The sequence below is a fragment of the Solea solea genome, chromosome 11 (genome assembly GCF_958295425.1).
Source record: "Solea solea chromosome 11, fSolSol10.1, whole genome shotgun sequence".
Lineage (NCBI taxonomy): Eukaryota > Metazoa > Chordata > Actinopteri > Pleuronectiformes > Soleidae > Solea > Solea solea.
Genome location: NC_081144.1, coordinates 18974170 through 18997467, shown reverse-complemented (window position 1 = coordinate 18997467; position 23298 = coordinate 18974170). Strand labels below are relative to the sequence as shown.

The following is a 23298-nucleotide window of genomic DNA, read 5'->3' as shown; positions in this document are numbered from 1 at the left end:
CCAGGATACTTTGTTAAAAGTCATTATTTCAACACGTCATTAATGGAAGCATCTGGGTTTTTTTTTATTTCAGTGGTTAAACATTTACAGTAGTGTCAAAACATCCAGTGTATTACAGTATTATATTCACTGTGGTATTAGAAATCACTCTGACTGCAAGGTTTATAGCTACGGAATGTCATAACATTTGTTACATCTTTTTATATATAAATTACTGTTAAAAAAAAAAAGTAAATGAACCATTTTCTACTCTTTGTACATGAGGCCATCTACAGTAAAGTACATTTACATCAAGAATCTCCTTAGAGAACAACCAGCTAGAGGAGTATAAATACACGCGCTGCAACAGCAACCACTTAAATTACAACTAACTCTGACATAGAAGAAGACGAAGAGGAGAAATGAGGGTTATAAACATGTCATGTGCCACTGGTGGAGTTAACAACTGAATGTTGATTATAGTGGTTCATGAACAACACATTTAGCACAGTTTCACTGCACTATTGATCATTTTGAGTGGGTTTTTACTCTTGATGAGTGAAATCATGTTAATGAATGTGTAAGAACCATTGAATTTATAAGACAGAAATGATTATGTTTCTTTTTTTATATCCCTATCCAGTCTATGTATTATTTAATCCCTGTGAGGGCAAAGCGTTTTTAAAAACCGCTCATTCACAAGCATATTGTGTAAAAAAACCTTTCAATATTTGTGGGTATTATTACCAGCTGTGAATTAAAATGCATTTGATGCTCTGGCTTTGGTCTTTCTCCAAAGTGTGTGGAGAGTCATAAACATCCTTCCATGAAATTAGGTCACTGACATTAAAACTATTGTAATGAAAATGTAAAAAAACAGCTTTCCAATTCATTAAACCAAATGAGATGATTTTTGTCTGGCCAGTAATTAGTCCACACTGTTACCACAGACTATTTATACGGGGAGGGTGTTGTCCAAATTGCACAGTGAAATGATTAAAGAAGCGGAACAGGAAGCCGCTGATGTGTGTGATGCAGCTCAGCAGCAGCAGTATCAGCCTCGGGTGATTTTCTACTGTTGTATTAAAGCATGACTGAATGTCCTGCACTGACCAGCAGACATAAATGTGCAATTCACCTTTAGATGTGTTTAAGGTTCCATAAGTCTATGGGAAAATAAGCCGAATTCCCACTTGCTTTTTAACGTCTTTAAACATGAGAAGATAATGAGCTCGATCATTCTTCTTCAACAGAACAATATTGGAAATTATGTTCAGATTTTTTGGACAAGAGATAATAAAATAGGGCACACATGATTGGACACCAGTGTAAACGTGGTTGCTGAGATACCTCACAAAAGAACTCATCACACCTTAAATTGGCATTAAACATGTCGTGGATCTGGTTTCACCCGTGCTGTATTGAATAAACACTGACCTCAGAGAGGAGATGAGTAGATCAAAACTCTTGGCAAACAGGAAATAAGATTTTTAACCATTCAAAAAAAGATACTGTCAGAGGACGTTATCTGAGGAGGCGGACTCTAATCCATTCTGAGAGTCTAATCCATTCTCAGAGACGGACTGCTGTCGTGCAGCTCAGGAATGTGGACACATGCCTCTTCAAACCACGTCCAAATGTGCTTTTTGTGATTGGATCTGAGGACACAAGGTATTCAGGACAGATTTGTACTTGGAGCTGTTTAGATGTGATCAGATTACTCAGTTTGGACGTTAATACCAAGTCTATTGAATTTTTCCTCTTGTGGTTTGGGTTACTGTGAACTGTTGTCACACTCAGGTATAAAAGCCTGTCTTTCTGCATGTTCTTTCGTTGCTAACCTGACAAAGAAAACACGTAAGAAGAGTCAGAAACGTTTGATCCAGAAGCAAATGCACCTTCGACACACGACGAGCTGCAGCACAAACAGTGGTCAGTCCTCTCCCTCCAACTTCTGTGTGACACATTTGATGCGGATATTTTCGCGTAGGTTGCGAAGGCGCGCGCTGCGACTTGTGATTTCCTCCACGTAGGTTTTGGGGAACCAGCCCCGTTCCCCATCCGACAATCTGATGCCTTCCACCCAGCCTGGTGATACACATGTTAGACATCAAACGAACCATTACATCTTTTTTATCTATAACTCGTTTAAAGTTGAGACAGCCTCCTGTGAGATTCACAAAGACTCTTTGAGTCATAAGTTACGTTAATTGAGGTGCAGACTGGAGCTCGAAAGCAGCCTCTTAAATTCTTACCGTCACTCGTCATGGTCTTAGCATGAAGAATGTCGGCCTTTTCCAGTGTTAACTCATCGTGCTCTTGGGCCTGGTAGCTCCTGATACACTGAACCTGTGATATATCTAAGAGGAAACAAAACAAAAACATGAACGACAGAACTACAGCGATAAACGCAGATTCATTGTGAACTTTCACCTCTCCACTGACCGGCATTCTCATTGGCCTGTTCGATGTCTTCAAGTGGATCCGATGGGAACATTGCTGTGATCCATCTCTGTTTCCCACTCCTTTGGAAGCAACAGAATGAACAGGGACAGTAAGAGCACCACACCTGCGGAAGCTGCAGCTGTTTTGACTGAAGCAAAGTTGTGGTTGCATTGTTACTCACTCGGTGTGTGATTTGAGCAGGATCTGGTGTTTGAGCTGCTGGCCTTCACACAGCTGCAGGTGGAAGATGAAGCCTGAGATGCCCTGAAGCTTCTGACTGAGATCCTTCACTTTCAGCTCTCCAATCTTGGCGTGAACAAACACCATGAACTTCCAGGTACTGCAAAAGAAAAAAGGGCTAAACATTTTTGGGGAAAACTGATACTGCGATGTCATTTGTAATACATCATTTCACGTGTGGTTTCAATATCGCTGTGTTTTACATTTAAAGCCATAGAGAAAACAAGCTTCTACCTCGATTGTCTTGATTAATAACGTTTTTCTGATGAGTCTCAAGCATGTCAGTTTATGCTCCATTTAGAGTTTCTGGCCCTACATGTCATCGCAGTTTTGACTCTGTTTTTATCAAGCGGACATCACTCACTCCTTCCTCCTGGACAGCAGCAGGCAGTCGTTGAACAGGTGGAGGTACACTGGCTTGGTGGGTAACTTCAGCTTCGATCCAGATATACTCATCATCTGAGTGTCCACTTCCAGGAGTTCACCGTGTTTCACCAGCCAGCGTGACTGAGAGATCAGAGGAAAGATCTGCAAAGAGAGGAAATCACTTACTGAGCAGTGAACGCACAGTTCAAAAAGGTGAAATTTTTTGGATCAACTTCATGATCTCATGCTTTACAACGGATTTTAATGATAAGGCAATAACTGTGATTTTAGAATCATGAGAGTTGTATTATCATGAGTATCCAGCATAACACCATCTATTTATTTTTGTCAGACCCTGATGAAGACCCATTCATCAGGGTCATTGGTCTGTTTGTTTGCCTGTACAGAAAGATATAGTGCCTTAGTTTGGTTTCCTACAGTTTTCTGCAGTATTCACCTCTGGGTTTTTGTGTGTTTTTATGTTTTGGACTGAATCAGTTTTGAGCCTTAGGCCAAGACAGTCATATGTGATGATAAGGTCACTCTGGGTTAAAATCCCTGTGTCATCTGTGTGATCTCTTGGCGCTGGTGCCAATCCCAGCTGACATAGGGCAAAAGGAGGGGTACACTCTGGACAGGTTGCCAGTCCATCACAGGGACACATAGAGACAAACAACCTACGGTCAATTTAGAGTGTCCAGTTTGTCTTATCCCCAAATCTGCATGTTTTCGGACTGTGGGAGGAAACCGGAGGAAACCCACACACACACATTTAAGATTTTCATCTCATTAAAGTATCATAAATGTTTTTCTTAGACATGTTGATCACTATTTTCTACCTACAATGACCCTAATAAGTTAAAAAAAACAAACTTCCATCACCTTTCCCTCAAAATGAATTTTCTTATTGAGGTGAATTAGTTCCTCCATCCTCTTCATTGACTGCACACTGGAGTTACATTCTTTGATGATCTAAGAAGACACACGTCAACACAGTCATTACCACCGATAATACTGGAGCTCATCCAACTGGCTATTAGCCATGATAATCACCACCTTTTTGAGCTCATTGAAAGCTTTTGTGGCAGTGTCCTCATCCCGAGAGCCCGGTGTTGTCCTCTTTAAGATATTCTGCAAAAAATAAAGATGTTTCTGAAGATACGCCAAGGAAAAAACAAACCTCTTTTCATGCACGGCTGGGGGAAGAAACTTGCTGAGGCAAATTGCTTGGCCAGTCCCAATATCATCCCATTTACAGTTTCACATAATTAGGTTTCAAGTGTGAACATGAATTCTGCAGCGAACATTTAATCATGTACCTCCACTAGCATTTTAAGCCGAGTGATCCTCTGAAACGGGAGGATTAGAAAAGAGGTCAAAGGAAGTCTTTGGCAGACGGGGTCCTCCTCCAAACGAGCCAGGATGCTGGGAAAACGAGGGTTGTCGTGCCTGAGATGACAAGAGGTGCATATTTAGAGGAGCACTTTATTGACTTCACGAGAAACCGAGCATGAATTCCAGTATGCTTTTAAAAAAAAATAAAAAAATCTTCAGTAATTCAAAACGAACCTTCTGCAAGTTAAGTCATGCAGGTATGAAACAACACCTGAGTACCCTTAGAGGAAATTATGGACATCCAGCATGAAACAATACGTTTGTATGCACTGCATGAATGTGCACACAGAGACAGTATCTCCATATATATTATAACAGTCACTTTATTAGGTACACCACTTCATCTGCAGCAGTTCTCTGGGAGAACGTGCCTTGTGTATCCCAGAGGTCAGAGGAGAGTGACCAGACAAAAATAACCAAGGTACGCAGATGACCAACTCTGAACACACAATGTGTTGAACCTTGAAGCTGATGGCTAAGTCAGGGCACCACTCCTGCCGTTCATTTTCAGGGACAGCATCTTCGTTGTTACTCAGAAAGTAATGTTATTTGTCCATCTCAAAATGTGGGACAAACCCTCAACAGTGATATATTACCACGTTTCATTCTACGGTATCACTTTGCACAATCTTATCCATAACAAGATGTACCACATAATATAGTTTCTGAGCCACAATAAAACACTGCAATTTTCTCAACTGACCAGAAAAAATGTATCTTCAAAATTACTCTAAGTTTAAACTAAAAAAAAGAGGTTAATGCATGTATATATGACTGTATATAATTACACTTAAATACGAGTTATTTCCCATATACTGGAGGCATTTACTCACAGCAAACGCTGGTATGTCTGCTCTTGATAGGCCTGGTTGGTTACATAAGGTAAATAGACCCTCCGCAGAGCTGGGCAGTGATCCAGGACAATGTCACACACGTCAAAACGCAGAATGTCTTCCTCCAGTCTGTGTTCCAGGTCCTGCAGGAACCTACAGCCGATGAGTAAGCAGAAAATACAGTCAGAGCACGAGACTTGATTTGTGACATGTTGAAACAAAGTTCCTGGAGGCATGAGAGATGTCAGAGGCATTTCACTTCACCTCTCACTGACATCTTTGACTTCAGGCAGCTTGGAGAAAAGCCACTGTCTATCTTGAGCCCCGAGGCACTCGGCGAGCTCCTGCGACAGCATGAAGTGGTCCACCGCGATCGTCAAGCTGCGAATGTACGACGCCTCAGAAGTCACCAACTCAAACTTTGCCTAAGTGGAGGGTGAAGATGATGTCAGATTGCCGTATGATGCATTCAAGGACCATCACGTTATTTTTATTTTTTTTTTGAAAAGAGCATCTGTAGCTTTAGATATGGGCAATAAAATGAGCAGGTGCTCAGGTCGGCATCATGCCTGGAGTGGTGCGGAAAAAAGGACAATTCCAGCCTTAACACTGTGATCATTCTCATAGAAACACACACTGCTTCTTTATTATCTGTTTCATCTGTGAACGTCTTAACTGTTTGGTGAAGTGAAGACAGAATAGCCATAAAATGACAATAAGATGTCATCAAAGATTAACAAAATATGTTCAATTATAATACAATGGTACAGCCAGTATATCACAGTTGAAATTTTAACTGATGGTCATGTGATAATGCTCCATCCGCCTGTTGCTGAGTCATAGAAATTAACCAAATAGTTTCAATGTTCAAAACCCAAAGATCCACACATTTTCAGATGTACAATATGAAATGACTAACCTCCTGTAACTTCCTCTCCTCATTGCTGAAATTGTCGAGCTGACCGCTGGTCCGTACGTCGGGTATGTCCTGCCACAGAGCAAAAGCAGAGCCTCGAGAGGAGCGGAAGGAGCTGGACGGAGACAGATTAGATGGAGACGGGGTCCCGTCGGACCCCTCGTCCCTGAGACCTTCCTCCTCCGTGCCTGGCTCCTTCCCCTGTTGCCTCTGGATCTCTCTGTTGATGGCCACATCACTGTATTCCTGGTACAGAATTGCTACAGCAGAAAACACATTTAAATAAAATTAATAAAATCACTACAGGAAAATGTATGAATACACAGTTGACATACATGCAATATAAACAGATGACAATTTGTGTTTTAGGGAAACTTACAACTCGGCAAAAACCTTGACAAGCGATTGGAATTAGCGACCGACGGAAGTGAGCTCAAGTCTTCTTCTATGGATTTCTTTCTCATTCTGTGAGGAAAGTTTGAAAACTCTTTACCCTTTTAACATTTTTACACCTCATGTGCTAACACATACATGAAGTCTGTAAATACCCAAGTTTTGTGCTCCATCTATGCAAAGGCATCCCATTGTCACTGCTGGGTAGAGAAGGTGCAGGTCCTACAGGACTGTGGGGGGCGCTGTCACTGGAGCCTCCTGAGCTGCGGTGCTTGGAGTTTGGCTTATCTGAAGGAGAAAAAAAAAAAATTAATAAAAAGGCACTTGCAGATGTGAGGTTAAGTGATAAAGCTAAATGTCTCAGGTATAAAAGGGGACACAATTTACTGTAAAAGCATGAACACAAGCAATCGAATAACTAGCTTCAGACGTTTCCCACTTTTTCCCACGTTTTTTTATTTTGTATTTTATCAAAATGTATCAAAATGATTTTCTGTCTATTACTTCATCAACTGTTTGTTCTTTATTATGTATTTTAATATTTTGAATCCCATCATGGTTTTGTGTTGTCAGTTTTAGTCATGTACATTTTTAGTTTAGTTTGGTTATTATATATATATATATATATATATATATATATATATATATATACATATATATATACATATGTATATATATATATATATATATATATATATATATACACACACTGCAGTTTAAATGAATAAATAGAATGATCTGATGTTGGATGTGTTGTCTACTCACAGTCGGGGTTTGAGCTGAGGCTGTGGGAGCTCTGTCTGTCTCTGGAGGCAACTCGAGCCGACAGCGACTTCCCCAGCTTCAATGTGAACGAGTTCTTCCTCTGTGACAACTGCAGTCTAGATATGAGCTCCGAGGCTGAGAAGCGTCGCCGCTCTTGGTCCACCTGACGGCTGCGCGACAAAAAGCTCCCTCCTGTGGCACTGGATGTCTCCACACTCCCACAATCTTCCCTCCCCACTAATATGGAGTCCTCTAATATCCTCAGTGGTCCTGTAGGTAGATGAAAAATATCGTCTTGACTGAGGTCTGAAAGATCTGCAGCACCGTCTGTGGATGAGGGACTTGAAAGGCCTAATCCACTGAGGTCCTCTTCCAGGAAAGATGCAAATGGTCCAGGGAAGATGTAGTCTGCATCCAGGACCGGGCTGCAGAGGGATTCATCGCTCGGGCTGTCTGGGGAATAAACCCGCATCTTTCTTCCTGGAAACAAGAAATAACTTTAGTAGATTATGAAGAAACAGAAAAGCCTTTTGAAGTGTCATTATTTCTGTTAGCTCAAGAGATCTTATATATTTATTAATATTTTAGCTACACACACATATACACTTCTGCTTTATTTATTCTGTTTTTATTGTTCTTATTTCATAGATTTTCTTTGTTTTAAACTATTCTTTAGCTCTTGCATAGTGGATTCCCATATAGCAAACTTTCCTCTGACAACCAGGATGTATCTTGTATGAATGTGTATATGTGGTAGAAATTGTAGAAAATGAATTGCCCTTTCTGCATTATCTGTATCTGTGTTGTTAGTTTTATTGCAAAGCCCCCATTTTGAACCTTGCTATACAAATAAACGTATTACTATTATAATTTGTACATAATGTAAAGAAATGCACACTCACTGATTGACTTTTCCTTCAGTGAACCTTGTGACGTTCTCCTCTGCGGCTGGCAGGAGTTTGGGCTCTGACACCCGGGACCTTCAGGCGAGGATGGAGAACATGGTAACTGAGACTCCCATGAGTCTCTGTTTGAGTAGAGAGAGGACAGAGGGAACGACAGAGGGAGGCTAAGCGCTGTGGAGGGAGGACGACATACTGTTGTGCCAGTTTGTGGCTTTTCAGTCACTTCCTCTAAAGAAGTCCCATCCTGGCACTGGAGCTCAGCCTCAGGTGTGTGAGAGTTCAAGTTCAATGTTGTTTCATTGTCTGTCCTGTGGCAGCCGTTCTTCATGGCATTCAGTTCATTTAGTGTGTGTCCAAAACCATTCAGTGGCAGAGAGTGCGTTAAACATCGCGCGTCAGAAATGACTGTCGGCCTCTGAGAGCTGAGGCCGTTCAGTTTTGGAGTCACCGATGGTTGTAGCTCAATAAAAGCCAAAGTTTCCTGCTGACAAACGGCAACATGCTTGTGGTGACACTGGTGGAGGAGCGGCCCGGCGTCCTGGGCCTCGCTCAGAGCCTGGGACTCTCCCGAGCCAGGGATCCACATGCTCGAACGCTCTCCACGGCAGCGAAAAACATGAAGGTGGGGTTGGAAATCAAGAAAAGGTGAGAAGCCATAGCCAGGGAGCATGGCTGAACGAACACATGGGAGCTGCAAAGGGAGAAAAGAAAAGGAAAATTACTTTGAAGCTTCATTTTGATATTGGTATATATATACATACATTACATTAGTAATGATACATATTTTTTCAGGTTTATTACTTTATTCATCTTCATGCAGATTTATTTTTTAGCAAAAACCACAGGGCATTTCCCACATGACATCACAACAAACAACTAACAAACAATAGACGAATCATAGATGCACTTAAAATGCATTTAAAAAGTACATCTTACAATTTACATTGCACAGTGAGTCCATTTAAACACACTGTGGGGAAAATGTAGAACAGAGACCCTGGATACAGCAACAATATGTGTTTCATCTTGTAGTTAAAAAAATACAGATGACTGAACCATCTAAAATAAACAAGGGGCAAACTAGAGGGAAAATGTAAAGAAACAAAATGGTGCCTCAGTCTAAATCAGTAGAACAGCAAACCATAGACCCTGCAATCAGACATGGTCGACTGGACACAACTCCATGTTGACAACTCAGCTTCATCTCACTAGAGATTCCTTAGACTCAATTGAGTGTCACTCAGTATATTCACTTATAAATGAACAGTAACAAGAGTTATGTAAGTTTAATAAACTATCTCACACACACAGGTTTGTGCAAGCTATTCTTCTTGGGACACTTCATTGACATTCCTTCATTTGGACAGTCCAAACCAAGTGACAAACCACATTTTAAATCTTGGGTTTGGTCTCTGTAAGAACTACTGGTCCTGGCAAGAACAGTATTTATTCCTGAAAAGCTCCTAAAGAGATAGTATACACACACTCTCTCTCTCACACACACACACACAGATACAAACACACGCACACATTCTTAAGTCTAGAGTAGTGTGTCTCCTGAGCCGTGTCTTCCTGCTCTAATTAAAGACCTCACAGCATTCAGCCCCTGTACTTAACATCTGTCTGTGTGTCTGTCTGTCTCTCACACACACATATATATATACACACACACACACACACACAAATATGCATGCACACATACATGCACACACACACACACCTCCAGACAGAAAACCACAACAGATGAACAGACGGAGGAAGAGCGAACATCCTCTGCACTCTCAGCGCCTTTCACCTGAGATTTATACTCACCCTTCACTAGTTCACTTCCTGTCAGCTGACTCGAGTGAACATATATAGAGACACAGAGAGTGAGCATCAGTAGTGTCGCAAAGTCTGCCATCCTGACAGGCTGTTTAAACACATGCCCGTGAGCTCAGTCTCTTCTTACCCTCCTGCTTCCTGAGCAGGTAATCCTCCACTTCTCTCTTAAACACCAGGTAAAATGACTGGTGCACACACACACACACACACACACACACACACACACCAGTTGCACAGTCATTCTTCTAAGGACACTGCATTGACTTCCATTCATTTGGACAGCCTTAACAAAGCCTTATCCCTAACCTTAACCACAATTCAATACTCAGCCCTAAACCTGATAAATTAGTTTCAGCCTCATTGGGATCAGGTTTTGGGTTATACCAGAAAACACATATAAGCTTAGCACAAAAGTAAGGAAATGTGTGTTTGCTGGATTATTTCTTTGTTGCCACAGTGTTTCTTGGCAATAAACCTTGTACTGTTGGAAAGACCTGTTTATTTCCTTTTTAAATGGTGCCACATTTGTAAGGAAAATGCATTTGTGGGCTGAGCAGCAGAGTTGAGTATGTGTGTTGCGCCCATGATAAAACTTGCCAAACCTTCTCTGCCAACGCCAAACAGCTTATTCTGCTGTTGACTCTTATGCAGCATCTCCCTCACTGGAAAAACAAGGCCTGTCATCACTGGAGTCAATCTCAAAGGATGGATGGGATGGAATGACCTGCCTGCAGTCCTGACCTCTACCTCATTCAACACTTGTGGGATCAGTTGTTTGTACCAGAGTGGCCAACATAAGCAGTTTTATTATCATTTCTATTATTTTACTGTATTTATTATTTAGTATTGGAGCTGTTTCTCTGTGTGTTAATGCTTCATGATGTGTTTAACTTTTCACAGGCTACACACACATTCACCTAAATATGACACAGATAATCATTCAGTCAAGTCCACTGCATTGAATTAGCAACTGTTATTGCCAAAATCAGAGCCCTCCATTTTCTGTCAGTTCTTGGTCTCTTGATCTTTATATAGTTTTTTACAAAAGATAAAACAAAAGCAAACCTTACTTTTTTGCAACCCTCATCCTTGATTATTATATTATTTTAGTCAGCAGGCAAACCTGTTTAATATACCTGGCACAATATTTGTCATTTTCATTGATAAATAACAAATACTGTTTGTAAAATGGTTTTGTAGTTTACAAAACAAAAAACTTGAACAGCAGTTGATAATCACGCAAGGTCCCTTTTGTAGGGAGGTTTTTGAGGGGCTTTTGTTGTTTCTCAACAGACAAGAAGCTACTTTCATGTTCAAGTTTCCCTTTTACTGAACATGACTTGTCAAGAAAAAAGTTACGATTGATAAAACTGACATTAATGGAAAAATATATAAATGTATTAATTTACTTGTTTTTCAAGATCAACCGAGTTATGTAGAAGACCATTTCTAAATGCACACCACATCCTCGAAGCAGCACAAGCAGACAGCCACACACTCCTGGCCCTTAATCAGGTGAGTCTAATAAATGTGTGCCTAATAAATTGGTCAGTGAGTATAGTATACAATATTGTTGTAACTTTGTTTTAAATAGTGTGTGTTTATCTGAAAAATCACACATTGTTCTTGTGACATAGGCTGCTCCTACTCTGTGTGCACACACACACACACCTTTACATGTGTGCATGTATACACACACAAGAGGGCACACAAGTAAAAACACACACACATGCACGCACACACACACACACACACACACAAGGTATTGGAGGCACAAATGGTTACCTGTTCCCTGCTGTAGACAAAGGCAGCCTTTATCTGTGTGTGTGTGTGTGTGTGTGTGTGTGTGTGTGCTTAGGCCAGGCTGCCTGAGCACAGGACACCTGAGAGGGTGTGGGAACTGCCTACACTGATCCACCCATATACTGCAGCCACTGAACCATATAAACACATCCAGGCCACAGCTGCAGAACGACACAAGCTTATTGGTGTCTGGATGTGGTTACATTGTAATCCTGTTGTCGATGTACAGAATTATCTTAACCCGACTTTGTTCCAGCTCCAGTCTGTCATAGGAGATCAAATATGAAGTATTGTCTGAAATGTGTGTGTCTGATCTTCTGACATTACCACAGTGAGTGGATGTTCACATAATCCTCCACCAACAGCCAACTGGCCAGAAATCAGCATACGATTTTGTTGAAAGTTAGTTTTACACTCATTTGTGAAAGAAAACTCTGCGTCACGTCTGCATCGAAGAAAACATGAAAGCATGCGCATGCACATTCCTTACACTGAGAAAGTTATATCACGCTATATTAAAATTCAATTAAAAAGGCATGTAATTGCTCTTGTCGTAGCAGGTTTTTATTTATGACTGTTATGGACTTTGCTGCCAGTGTTTGCTCCTGTAATTTCAGCAGACTGCTCTGAGGCGGCGTGTCTGCATGCAGCAGTTAATGAACAACACGCTGGTATGACTCCATTGCCAGAAGCAAAACGAGGAACCTTTTTAATTGTGATATTTTTCATCTTAAGAGGTTTCAGAATAGTCATTTAATGGAGCACATCACATGTATGTTGCTTATTCAGCTCTGCTACAGAGTCAAATGTTGTGTAATCAGATCATTAAAGTTTGTTTGAAGTTTGAGACGAGGCCGTTAAATCAAATGGATTCACTGGTGTAGCTGTTAGTGGTTCTTCGATCTGAAGACTATACTGTTTACTTTTACTGACACTGCTTTACGGCAACAGTGCGGAGGATGCTCAGTGTTTCACGGAGGATAATGATCATTGTACAGTTCTTTAATTATGTGTAGTTGATAAGAGTTGTTATCTCTACTACTACTGTACTACTGTGTGTGAGGATGTGGTTTTTGCTGTTGATAAATATCTTTGTTATCTTCAACTGTGTCTGCTAGAAATGACTTGTCCACACACATTAACTGCAAAAGCAAACTGTGTACTGTGACATGTTCTATAGTTTAGGAGCAGAAATTGAATAGGTTACACGTAAGTGTACACGATTCACATTTGGGCCTGGAGGTAGCTATCAAAGGTTAGCACCCACCATGTCTGCCAATGTCGGGCACACTTTATCCGAATAAAAATATCGCTAATGGAGACAACAACCTTGTCAGAGAGCTCCGTTTGATCTGATTGGCTAGAGCCTGTACTGGAATATTTGGGTAACAGGATTTAATTGACTGATGCTCAACTGCCGCACAAACTGTGAGCAAAGCAAAGCAATGGACCCACTATGCAGTTCAGCAATGCTCGACGGTGATTCATTGAAAGTGAATGAGAAGTGTTTAAGTTGATGTTTCCACTGAGTACGTGTCTAAAATGCTTTAGTTTTTGTAACCATAGAATGAGCACATGAGAACGTGTACTTGAGGTAAGGGCCTCGCTCTACAGAGACCGCCATCTTGCACCGCCAGATGTTTTGTGTTTAGAATCAGAAGCTCAATACGAAAACAAATAAAACCAGCTCCACCCACATAAACCCAATGCATAAACCAACAAAGAAGAAGGAGCAAACTGCAGAGAGTGTGGCGAGAGTGGAGAGAGTTATGAAAGGGTGTTTACATGCCACTGTGGTTCAGCAAAAACACCTGAGAAAGTGAGGCATGAGCAGTGAAGTCTTTCATTTGTTGTAATCTACAGTCTCACCATTAGATGTCACTAAATCTTACACACTGGACCTTTAAGGAGTCCCAGGGACACATAGAGACAAACAGCTGTCCACTCTCACACTCACGCCTACAGTCAATTTAGAGTGTCCAATTTACCTGATCCCTAAATCTGCATGTTTTTAGACTGTGGGAGGAAACCAGAGAACTAGGAGAGAACCCCTGCACATACGGGGAGAACATGCAAACAGAAAGGCCCTTGTTCTGACCGGGTCACAAACCTGGGTCTTCCTGCTGCAAAGGCAAGAGCGCTAATCACTGCACCAACCGTGTGGACATTTGTAAAATGCAGCACAAGTGGCTACACTTCATTTCAGTTTATTTTTACACACTCGTTTATAGTGAGGAGTAAATTTTGATCTGCGTTTAATGAAAAAAAAAACGTTCACAGCAATTTTACTGTTTATTTACATTTAACAAAACCCACAGATTTTCCACAAACTGCACCAAAGTGTTTTTGTTGGTTAGGTTGGTTAGATGAGACTGCTGATGCCAACTTTCATCTCTGCTGTGACTCCAAACTCAACCTCAACCAGTGACTCCCCTGCTAATAAAAGCTTTATTCTTTCAAATAAAAACATGACATCTGAGTGTAATGCAGCCAGTGATTATGCGTCTTAAAAAATCATTTGATGTTGCAGCATAGCTGTAGAAAAATGAACTTTCTTGGAGACAGTGTTACTATCTAATGACACTTCTTAGTCTGAAAACAGCCGCGTGCTTTGTTCAGTGTGGAGCTGTGAGTCTGACTGTCAGACATCAATACATCATTCAAACATCAAACATGAAGTGCACAACAAGTCTGGCTGTGAACTTTTGCCTCCGACTTTCTGCACAGGCAGCTGGTGTAGACATCACAGATTCCCCTTTAACGTCGTCTGCGTGTTTTGCCTTCTCTGTGCATTTCTGATCAGCTCACTATAATCCCACAGATTTTCTATGGCGTGTGTGTTAACGGGGCGGGTCCAGACTGTTTTAAAGCTCAAGTCATTTACGAGACCCACGTACAAAAACAAAAACAAACAGTGACCTACAGCAATGAGGGCGTAAATTAACTGAATATGTATTCAAACATATAGTGTTGTATTTTAAAAATACTTGCAAGGACCAAAATATGGACAATTCAACAGACTATGTGCAGCACTCGTCTTCCATAGCCATTCACATGTGGGGTTAAGTGTCTTGGCCCAAGGACACATTGGCATGTAGACGAGCGGAGCCGGGAATCAAACCCACAACCTTCCCGTTGAAAGACGACTCGCTCTACCACTGAGATACCATCAACAACACGCCACAGGTCAAATTAGAGAAATGGCCTCTGTGTTTTTCAGGTCACTCTGATGCTCCAGTGGTGAAGATGAAAACTACAGACTGTGATTACAGTTTCTGTGTTTTGGGTGAAGATAGTGGTCGCACGTCATTCTTCACGAAATGCCCGATTTCATATAAAAACAAAAATAGAGCCTGAGACACTCGATCCCACTCAGGGATCTGAGATTATAGCAATCTATGTCAATTAACAATGACACTGGAATTCAGATTAATCTGTAAAATATATAACTTTCACTTCGTGTTATTTTGCTCTTTAAACGTGGTTTACAGAGTCACATTTGGGATAAGTTGAATAAAATGTGCTTTTAATTGTGCTTTGTCCCTCAATGAGAGGGAAACCCACGTTGGACAAAGATGGAGTCTGTTCCATCCCCCCGCAAACTTTCCACCCACGAGTATAAATCGGGTGTGTTTGGTCAGACAGACTGGAGTGTCCTAACAGTGTGGTGTGACCAGCTCATGTGTGTGTGAGAGATCGCAGATTAACTCAGTCACATCAGACCTCTAATTGCCAGGCAGAAGAGTAAAAAGCCCAGCACTGTCTGCCCAGACAAGACATGACATCATTCAGCGTCATGTCAGGGAAAACCACCATCCACTTCTCCACTGTTTTTACATTTCCTTTCAGCTCTAAAGGGGCGGCAATTATTTTCATCATTTTAAAGAGGTATTTCAAAGTTTAAACACAGCCATGTAATAATATCATATGTGTCTTTTTCACATGATTATGATCTGTGTTACTTTCCATCTCACAATATTACAATGCGCTCGAATATTTATTGTTTTTGCACCAACAACCAGAACAAATTCCTCATATTGTGTAAACTTTACCTTAAAAAAAATTACATTTCAGTTCTGCCAAATGGAAATAATCTCACCTAAATCTCACACTCAGGACCTTTAAGTCTTCTTTCAGTGTTCTGCACATTTGTCTGCTTATTTATTGTGGTGCAGCTTATCATGTGGTGACATAAAAACATAAAAAATTAAGGGCAATGATAATGATAATAATTAGGGGGGAAAAAAACAACAAAGGACAAAGAAAGATTATATTCATATATAATGCTATATTATGTTTTTTATGATGTTTGTGGTTGGCAGGTTTTTGGCAGTTGATAGTGCAGGTGCTGTTGTTCCTGCTGTAAACTATGTCGCTTTGAAAGCTTTTGAAACAGTAAAACAGTGAAAGTCCTCTCGCAAGTGAAATGATTCATTATTTATTTATGATTGGTGAAATGAAGGTTACAGGTTTTTTTTGTTTATCCTTCTTAATCTCAGACTCTATTCTTCCACAATCTTTCCTGTGGAGGACGACGGTCATGCTTGTCGCTTCGATTTCATTCTGTACATGTTTAACGTATGCCTAAAGTACCTGGATGGAAATTCCCCAAGTATCTGCTTGGTATTTTAATGAGCCTCATGAAAGTGTCCCAATCCAAACAAACTCCTCAGCGAGACTCAAATTCCAATGGGCGAGAGCCGAGCAGATGTCAAGGTGATGATATCTGTGCTGTGTGAGAATGGCTGAGTGAATTCAGGTCAGAGAGTTTCTTGGCATTTGTCCCTCCTCCAGCTTCCACCCAGTGAGGCAGGTGAGCGCCCCAGAGGCTACACAGGAGGCGACCGTGGGGGTTACCCTAATGTTTACACTTGGTGTGAGTCCTCTTAATCCTCCTCTACTGCCTCCAGCAACTTACCCACGACCTTCAGCGACACTATGAAGATGCATGCTGACAACCAGGCTTAGCATCACACAAAGCTACAACGTACACACACACACCTGATGAGAGTTTGTGTGTGTTTGAGATGCTATCGATGCTTGAGCCGAAAGTGACGAGACGTAGCGCGACCTTCCCTGACCTTGTCTCACTCAGCGTGGTATTTCCGCTAAACACAGAAAGACAAACAGCAGTGTCTTATTTAAAAGCCTGAAAAAATGGCGAACATCTCACGCGTAAACACCAAGACTTTCGGACCTTTCACCTCCCCTCCCCCCCCTCCCCCGCTGCACTCTGCCACCATAACAACTGCAGCCAGATTAGCTGAGACAGATGAGACAGATGAGACACACAGCCGGGGACAGTAACGACACAAAGAAAACCATTGACAAACATATGGAAATAACCTGACCTAATTATGGTGTTTTATCATAAGTCACAAAAGCTCTGAAGATGATGAAGGCCCGAGGATCCAACACACAGTAAATCCACAAGATCCCATAATCAGCACCTTCTGACAGAAAATGGTTATTCATAGGCAATGAGGTCCCAACGAAAGAAGACCTGATTTTTTATTTTTTTTTGTATTGTTGGCAGTTTACCACATTAGTACTTCCCAATAATCTTAAGACATTATATCACACACTTATCAAAAAAAAAATCCAGTTTACAAACAACTGGGGTCCATTTTCTGTGAAAATCAAAATGATGAGCTAAAATGTGCTCTATTACCATTAACCTGCACACTGTGTTTATATGTTTCCCACATACGTCATCCTGTTGCTATTTAAAGCATAACAGCACCAAATGTGCACAGTTAAAAATAAAAAAAAAGTTGTCTCTGTCTTCTTTTAATTTGTAAATTAGTTAAACTAGTTCATCAGTTCAAAAATTAGACTGTACTTTTGTGACATTTGTGAGCTACTTTTACGGAATCACAGCTTTAGTGAGAACCAACAAACTGACTTGGAACAAGTTGAGGAAGCTAAAGAGAGATGGACGAATGGATCATTATTCATGGGACACTAACCAACAGCAATAAAATGTGAAATAAAACCAACCTTAAGCAACATGTTAAATATGTTTGTATCCTTAATACAAAGCCGTTTCTCTTCCATGACCACGACTCATATCTGCAGCACAAGCACATCAGTAGTTAAAGACTTCCCATCATGGATCTGCAATAAAATCATGTGAGATTTCTTTTTTTAATCTGGTTTGAACAAAAAAAGAAGATTTTAATGAGAAGACTTAGTTTTGCCATGCTCAATCTGTCCATCGGGACACTTTGATTTCTATCTTATCCTTTGAACCTCTGAGCTCTGCAGAATCTGACCTACTTTACATCAAACTGCTGATGCATCTCTTGCTTTCATCTGCTCTTGTGTACACATGCATTCTCTTCCACGCTGTTATTTAGCTCTCGGCTCCACTTTTTTACCAGCTGAGTGCCGACAGTTTCTCCTCACCTCTCTCCTCCTCCTCCTCCTCCTCCTCCTCCTCCCCCTCTGCTTGCTTTCATTAACTGGACAGGTATGCACAAGCAATCCGCTCGGCTGCTTGTTGTTTTGAAATGCGATCGGGCAAAAAGGGGAACACACCTAATGAGACGACCATCCCGACACAACTTCGCTTTAGCCCAGAGTTAAAGCTACAAACTGTTGAAAAACGAGTACCAGCAGTGCCTTCAGCATTAGAGCAACAAACTAAGATAGAATGCTGAATGGTCTGAAAAAGAAGAGTAACACCTGGTTTGCCTTTCCCCCCCTAGAAGAGCAGAGTGAAGAGGCCAGAAAGCCAGAAACTGATTATCTTGCATGAGTGCAAATGTGAAACACACACCACGCTGTATTTGATTAGTCACTAAGTAAAACAACCCGAGGGCTACAGTACTAGACAGGTGTGCACAGACGCAGCCAGAGCCCGGATTTGTATATATCACCTCTGGGCTCCAAGTTTAACCCTTTATTCATTTTAGCCTTCATGTCTGAGCCAAACGCTCCCAGAAACGCCGATTCACTATGAAAGAACAGAACCTGTGCACTGTTATTTCAAAAGTAAATGATTTACGTTTCAAACAGTGAAAACGTTCAGTGCATCCCAGAAATGAACTTTTCTATCGACAAGTCAAAGCAAGCAGTGCAACTCAGTAGGTGGTCTGTTTCATAGTCCAGCTCTCAAGACAAGTTCATGTCCCCCTTCAAAACAACCTAAGACCCGGATGAAACCCCAGACACACACAGAGACACTTTTCCACATTCCCTGGATGACTCCGCAAACCCATTCCTCTGGAATTGACTCATGCTCTGGCCAGGAGACAAACAAAGCAACTCGACTATACACGTGCAGGAGCGAGGCCTGTTATTATGGGCAATTAGAGCTGCTGTTATTTAGGCCACAAGTCAAAAGGCTGGAGAAAATGACTGAAGATATCAGTGTCAGTAATTATTACAGTGCAGGCTGCTTTCAGTCAACGATGCCTAATGATATTAGTCTTGTTTAAACCAGAAAAGGTCAGTGCAAGACGGGGCATAGCAGTCAAAAGTGTGTGTGTGTGCACATGAATGTAAATACCATTAGGAGCACAGGTAGCATTTGCATGCAGGGTTACCAGGGGGAAGTAAGGGAGGTACAGGGGGTAGGATGAGGGTGAGGTGTGGCATCCTGGATTGCTTTACCACAGTGTGTGCACACACATCCACACACGTTCAGACACACACACACATACACACACATGCTCAGACAGCCGCTGTCTGAATGGCAGGTGATGGGGCAGGTGCTCTCCAGACATACAGTTGTGGGGGAGGGAGGAAGTGGGAGGAGGGAAGGGTCGTGTGGTGACCTGAGGTATAGACCTGTGAGTGTTATCAGCAGACATGCAGAGTGAAATCGTATGTACAGGAGTTTACAGGATTATAAAAAAACAACAACAACCGTGGCTATAAAAACACCGACCTTCGTTTCAAATCCAAATGGATGACAATTTAAAATAGATTATTATAAATCATCAATCACACAGGGGATCTTCAGTCTGCGATAAAGAGCAGCACAAACAGTTCAAAGTCCTGACTCATGCCACATGCTGGTTCACACCTGACCAACAATCAGCTGGTGCGTTTGAGTCAGACAGTAAATCAGATAATGCAGGAAAAAAATCCACGGCTATCTAAGTGTGCTCCAGCCAAAATATGCAGCTTTCAGACAATCAGCAGCAGCAGCTTCAGCCATGTGACGTTGCACTTACTCATTATGACTGATGACATCCCCTCATATCACCTGCTCACTGTTTAATAGATGTTAAGAATAGTTTGAACAGTGGTAATCTTTTTTTTTTTTTTTTAAATGTAGGTCACAATCACCACTGTAAGTAGCAGAAAGGAGCAGATTTTATTTTACAGGATTAAGAATTAAACCCTGGCTGCTGAATGTCGTCATTGCTTTGTTTATCTCTCAGAAAGCCGTGTCAACAACTTGACCAGATGGAGATGAGAGAATGAACCTATAGAGTGAGAGAAAAACCCAAACTACTGTGTAGTACACACACACAAGCACACACACACACTGATCCGTGCACAGGCCGCAGTTAAGAACCCAAGTCTTAATCTAAAATGTGTGTGGGGGTGTGTGTGTGTGTGTGTGTGTGCTGTGGCGCCAAGCTTCAGCCATGTACAGTTTTTAACAACCTCTCATCCAACATACTCCAGACATGCACTTACCTGCCCTGCTCTGCAACAGCTCATTGCTGCACTGTCACCATCACACACTGCACTGTCCTGACAGCAGCAGCTTCTTCCAACAGAAGAAATGAATAGAGAAGGAATTGGTCCCGTTGGCAGGATGTGCATGTAGTGCAAGTAAAGACAACTTTTCCAAATTTCCCTGCGACACACATGCGTTATGCTTAGGAGCCTTACTTAAAGGAGACAAAAACAAGTCCAGATAACTCATCTCACTGTGGCACTGTTTCCTGTTTCCAGACACAGTATCTACCTTTGTCTTCAGGGTATTTTGCCATCACATGCATGCAGTTCACCTGGCAAACTGCACACCACTACTTTTGTCGTCCATGTTGCACAGCACAACTTGCACTTTCCAGGCAAATAAACATGGCTCAACTTTCTTGGAGCATTTGGAGAAGAAGGTGGGATGTGTGCACAGATTTCTCTCTTTAGCTGATCGTGTGTACAGAATTCATGTCTGTGATTTTCAGTACTGTACCTCATTGATGATTTAGCAGTCTAGTGCGTGTGCTGGCTGGTGGCCAGCGACAGTGTGTGAATCCAGGCCATCCCAGGGTCAGACTGAGACACTCTTCTATCCATTGCTGCCTTGTGTTCCTCCTGGCTTCTTTCCTCTCTTCTCCTCCTTCAGCTTCTTCTTTATTGTACTCTTTGAACTCAGCTCAGACGTTTAAACATCTGTGCTCTCCTGCCAGAATCTTCTCCTTCTTCTCGTTCTCCTGCTCCTTGAGAAAACAAAAACAGGTTGAAAACGGCCACCACTTGCTCTCAGAGCTACTTACAATGCAGATCCCCTCTCTAAGCTCCTCTGCTCTGCCTTCCCTCTCCTTCCCTTGTCCTCCCTCCCTCCCGCCCTCCCTCCCACCTTCTCTCTCTCTGCTACTGTTGGGGAAGTGCTCTCTCATTTTCTCTTTCTCCTCCCACTCTCTCAGCCTTCCTCTAGCTCTAATAGTTATTTAGTGTCTCATTTCAGCACCTGCTTTGAGACACACAGAGAGACAGAGAGGAAGGAGAGTGACAGAGTTGGACAGAAAAATGTTGTTCCTCCACTGGCTTGTGTACAAAGTTTGAATAAAGTTTGAATGCATGTATTAATAGATGTGTGAACTTGTATGTGTTGACCTTGTCAGGACCAAGTTTAGGGTTAAGATTTTAGGTTAAGGTCCGGGTTAGACATTAACTATTAATGGTTAAGGTTTGGCATAATATTATCTTTAGTTTGTCCAAATAAATGGAAGTCAATGTAGTGTCCTAAGAATGTAGGTTGGTGATGAAAAAAAAGCTGCTAAGACATACTTGAATACACTCATCTTTCGCCATTGCTCCCCGGACACTGCTGCATTCACCACTTTCACTAATCAAACATGAAAACAGTGGGTGGTGGTGGTGGGAAGTTATTTTACCAAGCCACAGCAGTTTCACCCTGCAGTAGAGGGTGACTAATTATTATAATTATAATATATTATATAACACATCCATCCATCTTCTATACCGCAATTTAGTTAATAATAATAATAAAGAAAAAAATATATATATACAGTATATACACACAGTATACATATACTGTATATATCTATATGTATACATATAGATATATATTATAAAATCTATTCAATTAAAAAATGGGGGTATGTAATAGGCAACACTAAAGGGGAAGCACAATTTTGACTTTTTACCTTACTGTATAGGATATTACATAAATGCAGTGTTTGTTTTTGTGCATTTCCTCTTACACGACACAAGTTACACTCATAATATCCACTTATAAAATGATTATATGTGAGGTTAAAAAGGGTAGTTCACACAAAGGATAACAGTGTTACACTGCATGGTAAAGTTTAATTCAATTTCTGATTAGGACCAAATACACTCAGGAATCGTGTGAAATTTAACTCTTTTGGTGTCACTTTCACTCGATGAGAGTTATATTTAACACAGTTGCAGAGTGTATTTAGAGAGTTGTTAGCAGTTTTAAACTCTTTTAGACTGTTTTAGTGTTGCATTAACGCTACAATATTTATTGGGCAATCATATAAAACTGCTAAAGTCCAATTGATTTTTTTTTCAGTGTTTGTGAAGGGAGGAAAAAAAAATCTGTGGATTTATTTCTGGAAAATTCAACAGACACTATCAGCTCAGTGTGTTTCTCTAAACTGAAGTAATAAAAGGCTCAATCCAATGCATTTTTTTTTGCAAGGCTCTGGTTCCACTACATTAAGGGTCTTAAGATATAGGATGTAATTTGTTTGTTAAATGCATTTGATTTTTGCCAAATTTCCTATTTAAACTCTTTGGAGTTTCCATTGGAGTTTAATTTGTACAGTTTTAGTTCATTTAACTCTTTTATCTTTTTTATTTCAAAGTGTTTACTTCTTTGACACTGACCTTTAATCCTTGTACTTGATTTAGGCAGCTAAAAGCAGCTTTATGTAAAGCTGCTTTTACTTTTACTTTTGACACTTTCTAACCTGTTTATTACTCTATTACCAATTGTGTACCTGTTAATAAATACAAATTAACTTTGTGGTTATACTTTACTTACCTATTTATGCATAATTGGACACAAATAAACACATAATCTCAATGTCATACATACAATAATATTCTTGTGCGCCATGTTGATTGAGACGCTGATTGAGACCTTTTATGGCCTGAGCATGTGAGCGCCTCCCTTCATATTCCAGTGCACAGTGAGTGGGTGAGCCGGTGTCCACAGCACATACCTGTGCACGCTGACAAGTACTAACTCACTCTT

At 41.0% G+C, this 23298-nt stretch overlaps 1 protein-coding gene across 2 annotated transcripts; it reads right to left on the bottom strand.

Moving 5' to 3' along the window:
• Nucleotides 1-39: 39 nt before the first annotated feature.
• arhgef19 (Rho guanine nucleotide exchange factor (GEF) 19) lies at nt 40-21351 on the bottom strand. 2 transcript variants are annotated; one of them, XM_058643730.1, is made up of 16 exons: nt 21022-21351; nt 8235-8928; nt 7333-7812; nt 6723-6855; nt 6554-6639; nt 6178-6434; nt 5523-5683; nt 5259-5411; nt 4350-4479; nt 4087-4161; nt 3913-4002; nt 3029-3192; nt 2606-2764; nt 2413-2504; nt 2235-2339; nt 40-2067 (listed from the first exon to the last, which is right to left on the bottom strand). In XM_058643730.1, the coding sequence occupies exons 2-16, from the start codon at nt 8905-8907 to the stop codon at nt 1913-1915; spliced, it is 2913 nt and encodes a 970-aa protein (XP_058499713.1). In that variant the 5' UTR covers nt 8908-8928; nt 21022-21351; the 3' UTR covers nt 40-1912. The 2 variants fall into 2 exon arrangements, with proteins under 2 accessions (XP_058499713.1, XP_058499714.1); XM_058643731.1 differs by having other exon boundaries at nt 2425-2504.
• Between the last annotated feature and the right edge of the window lie 1947 nt (nt 21352-23298).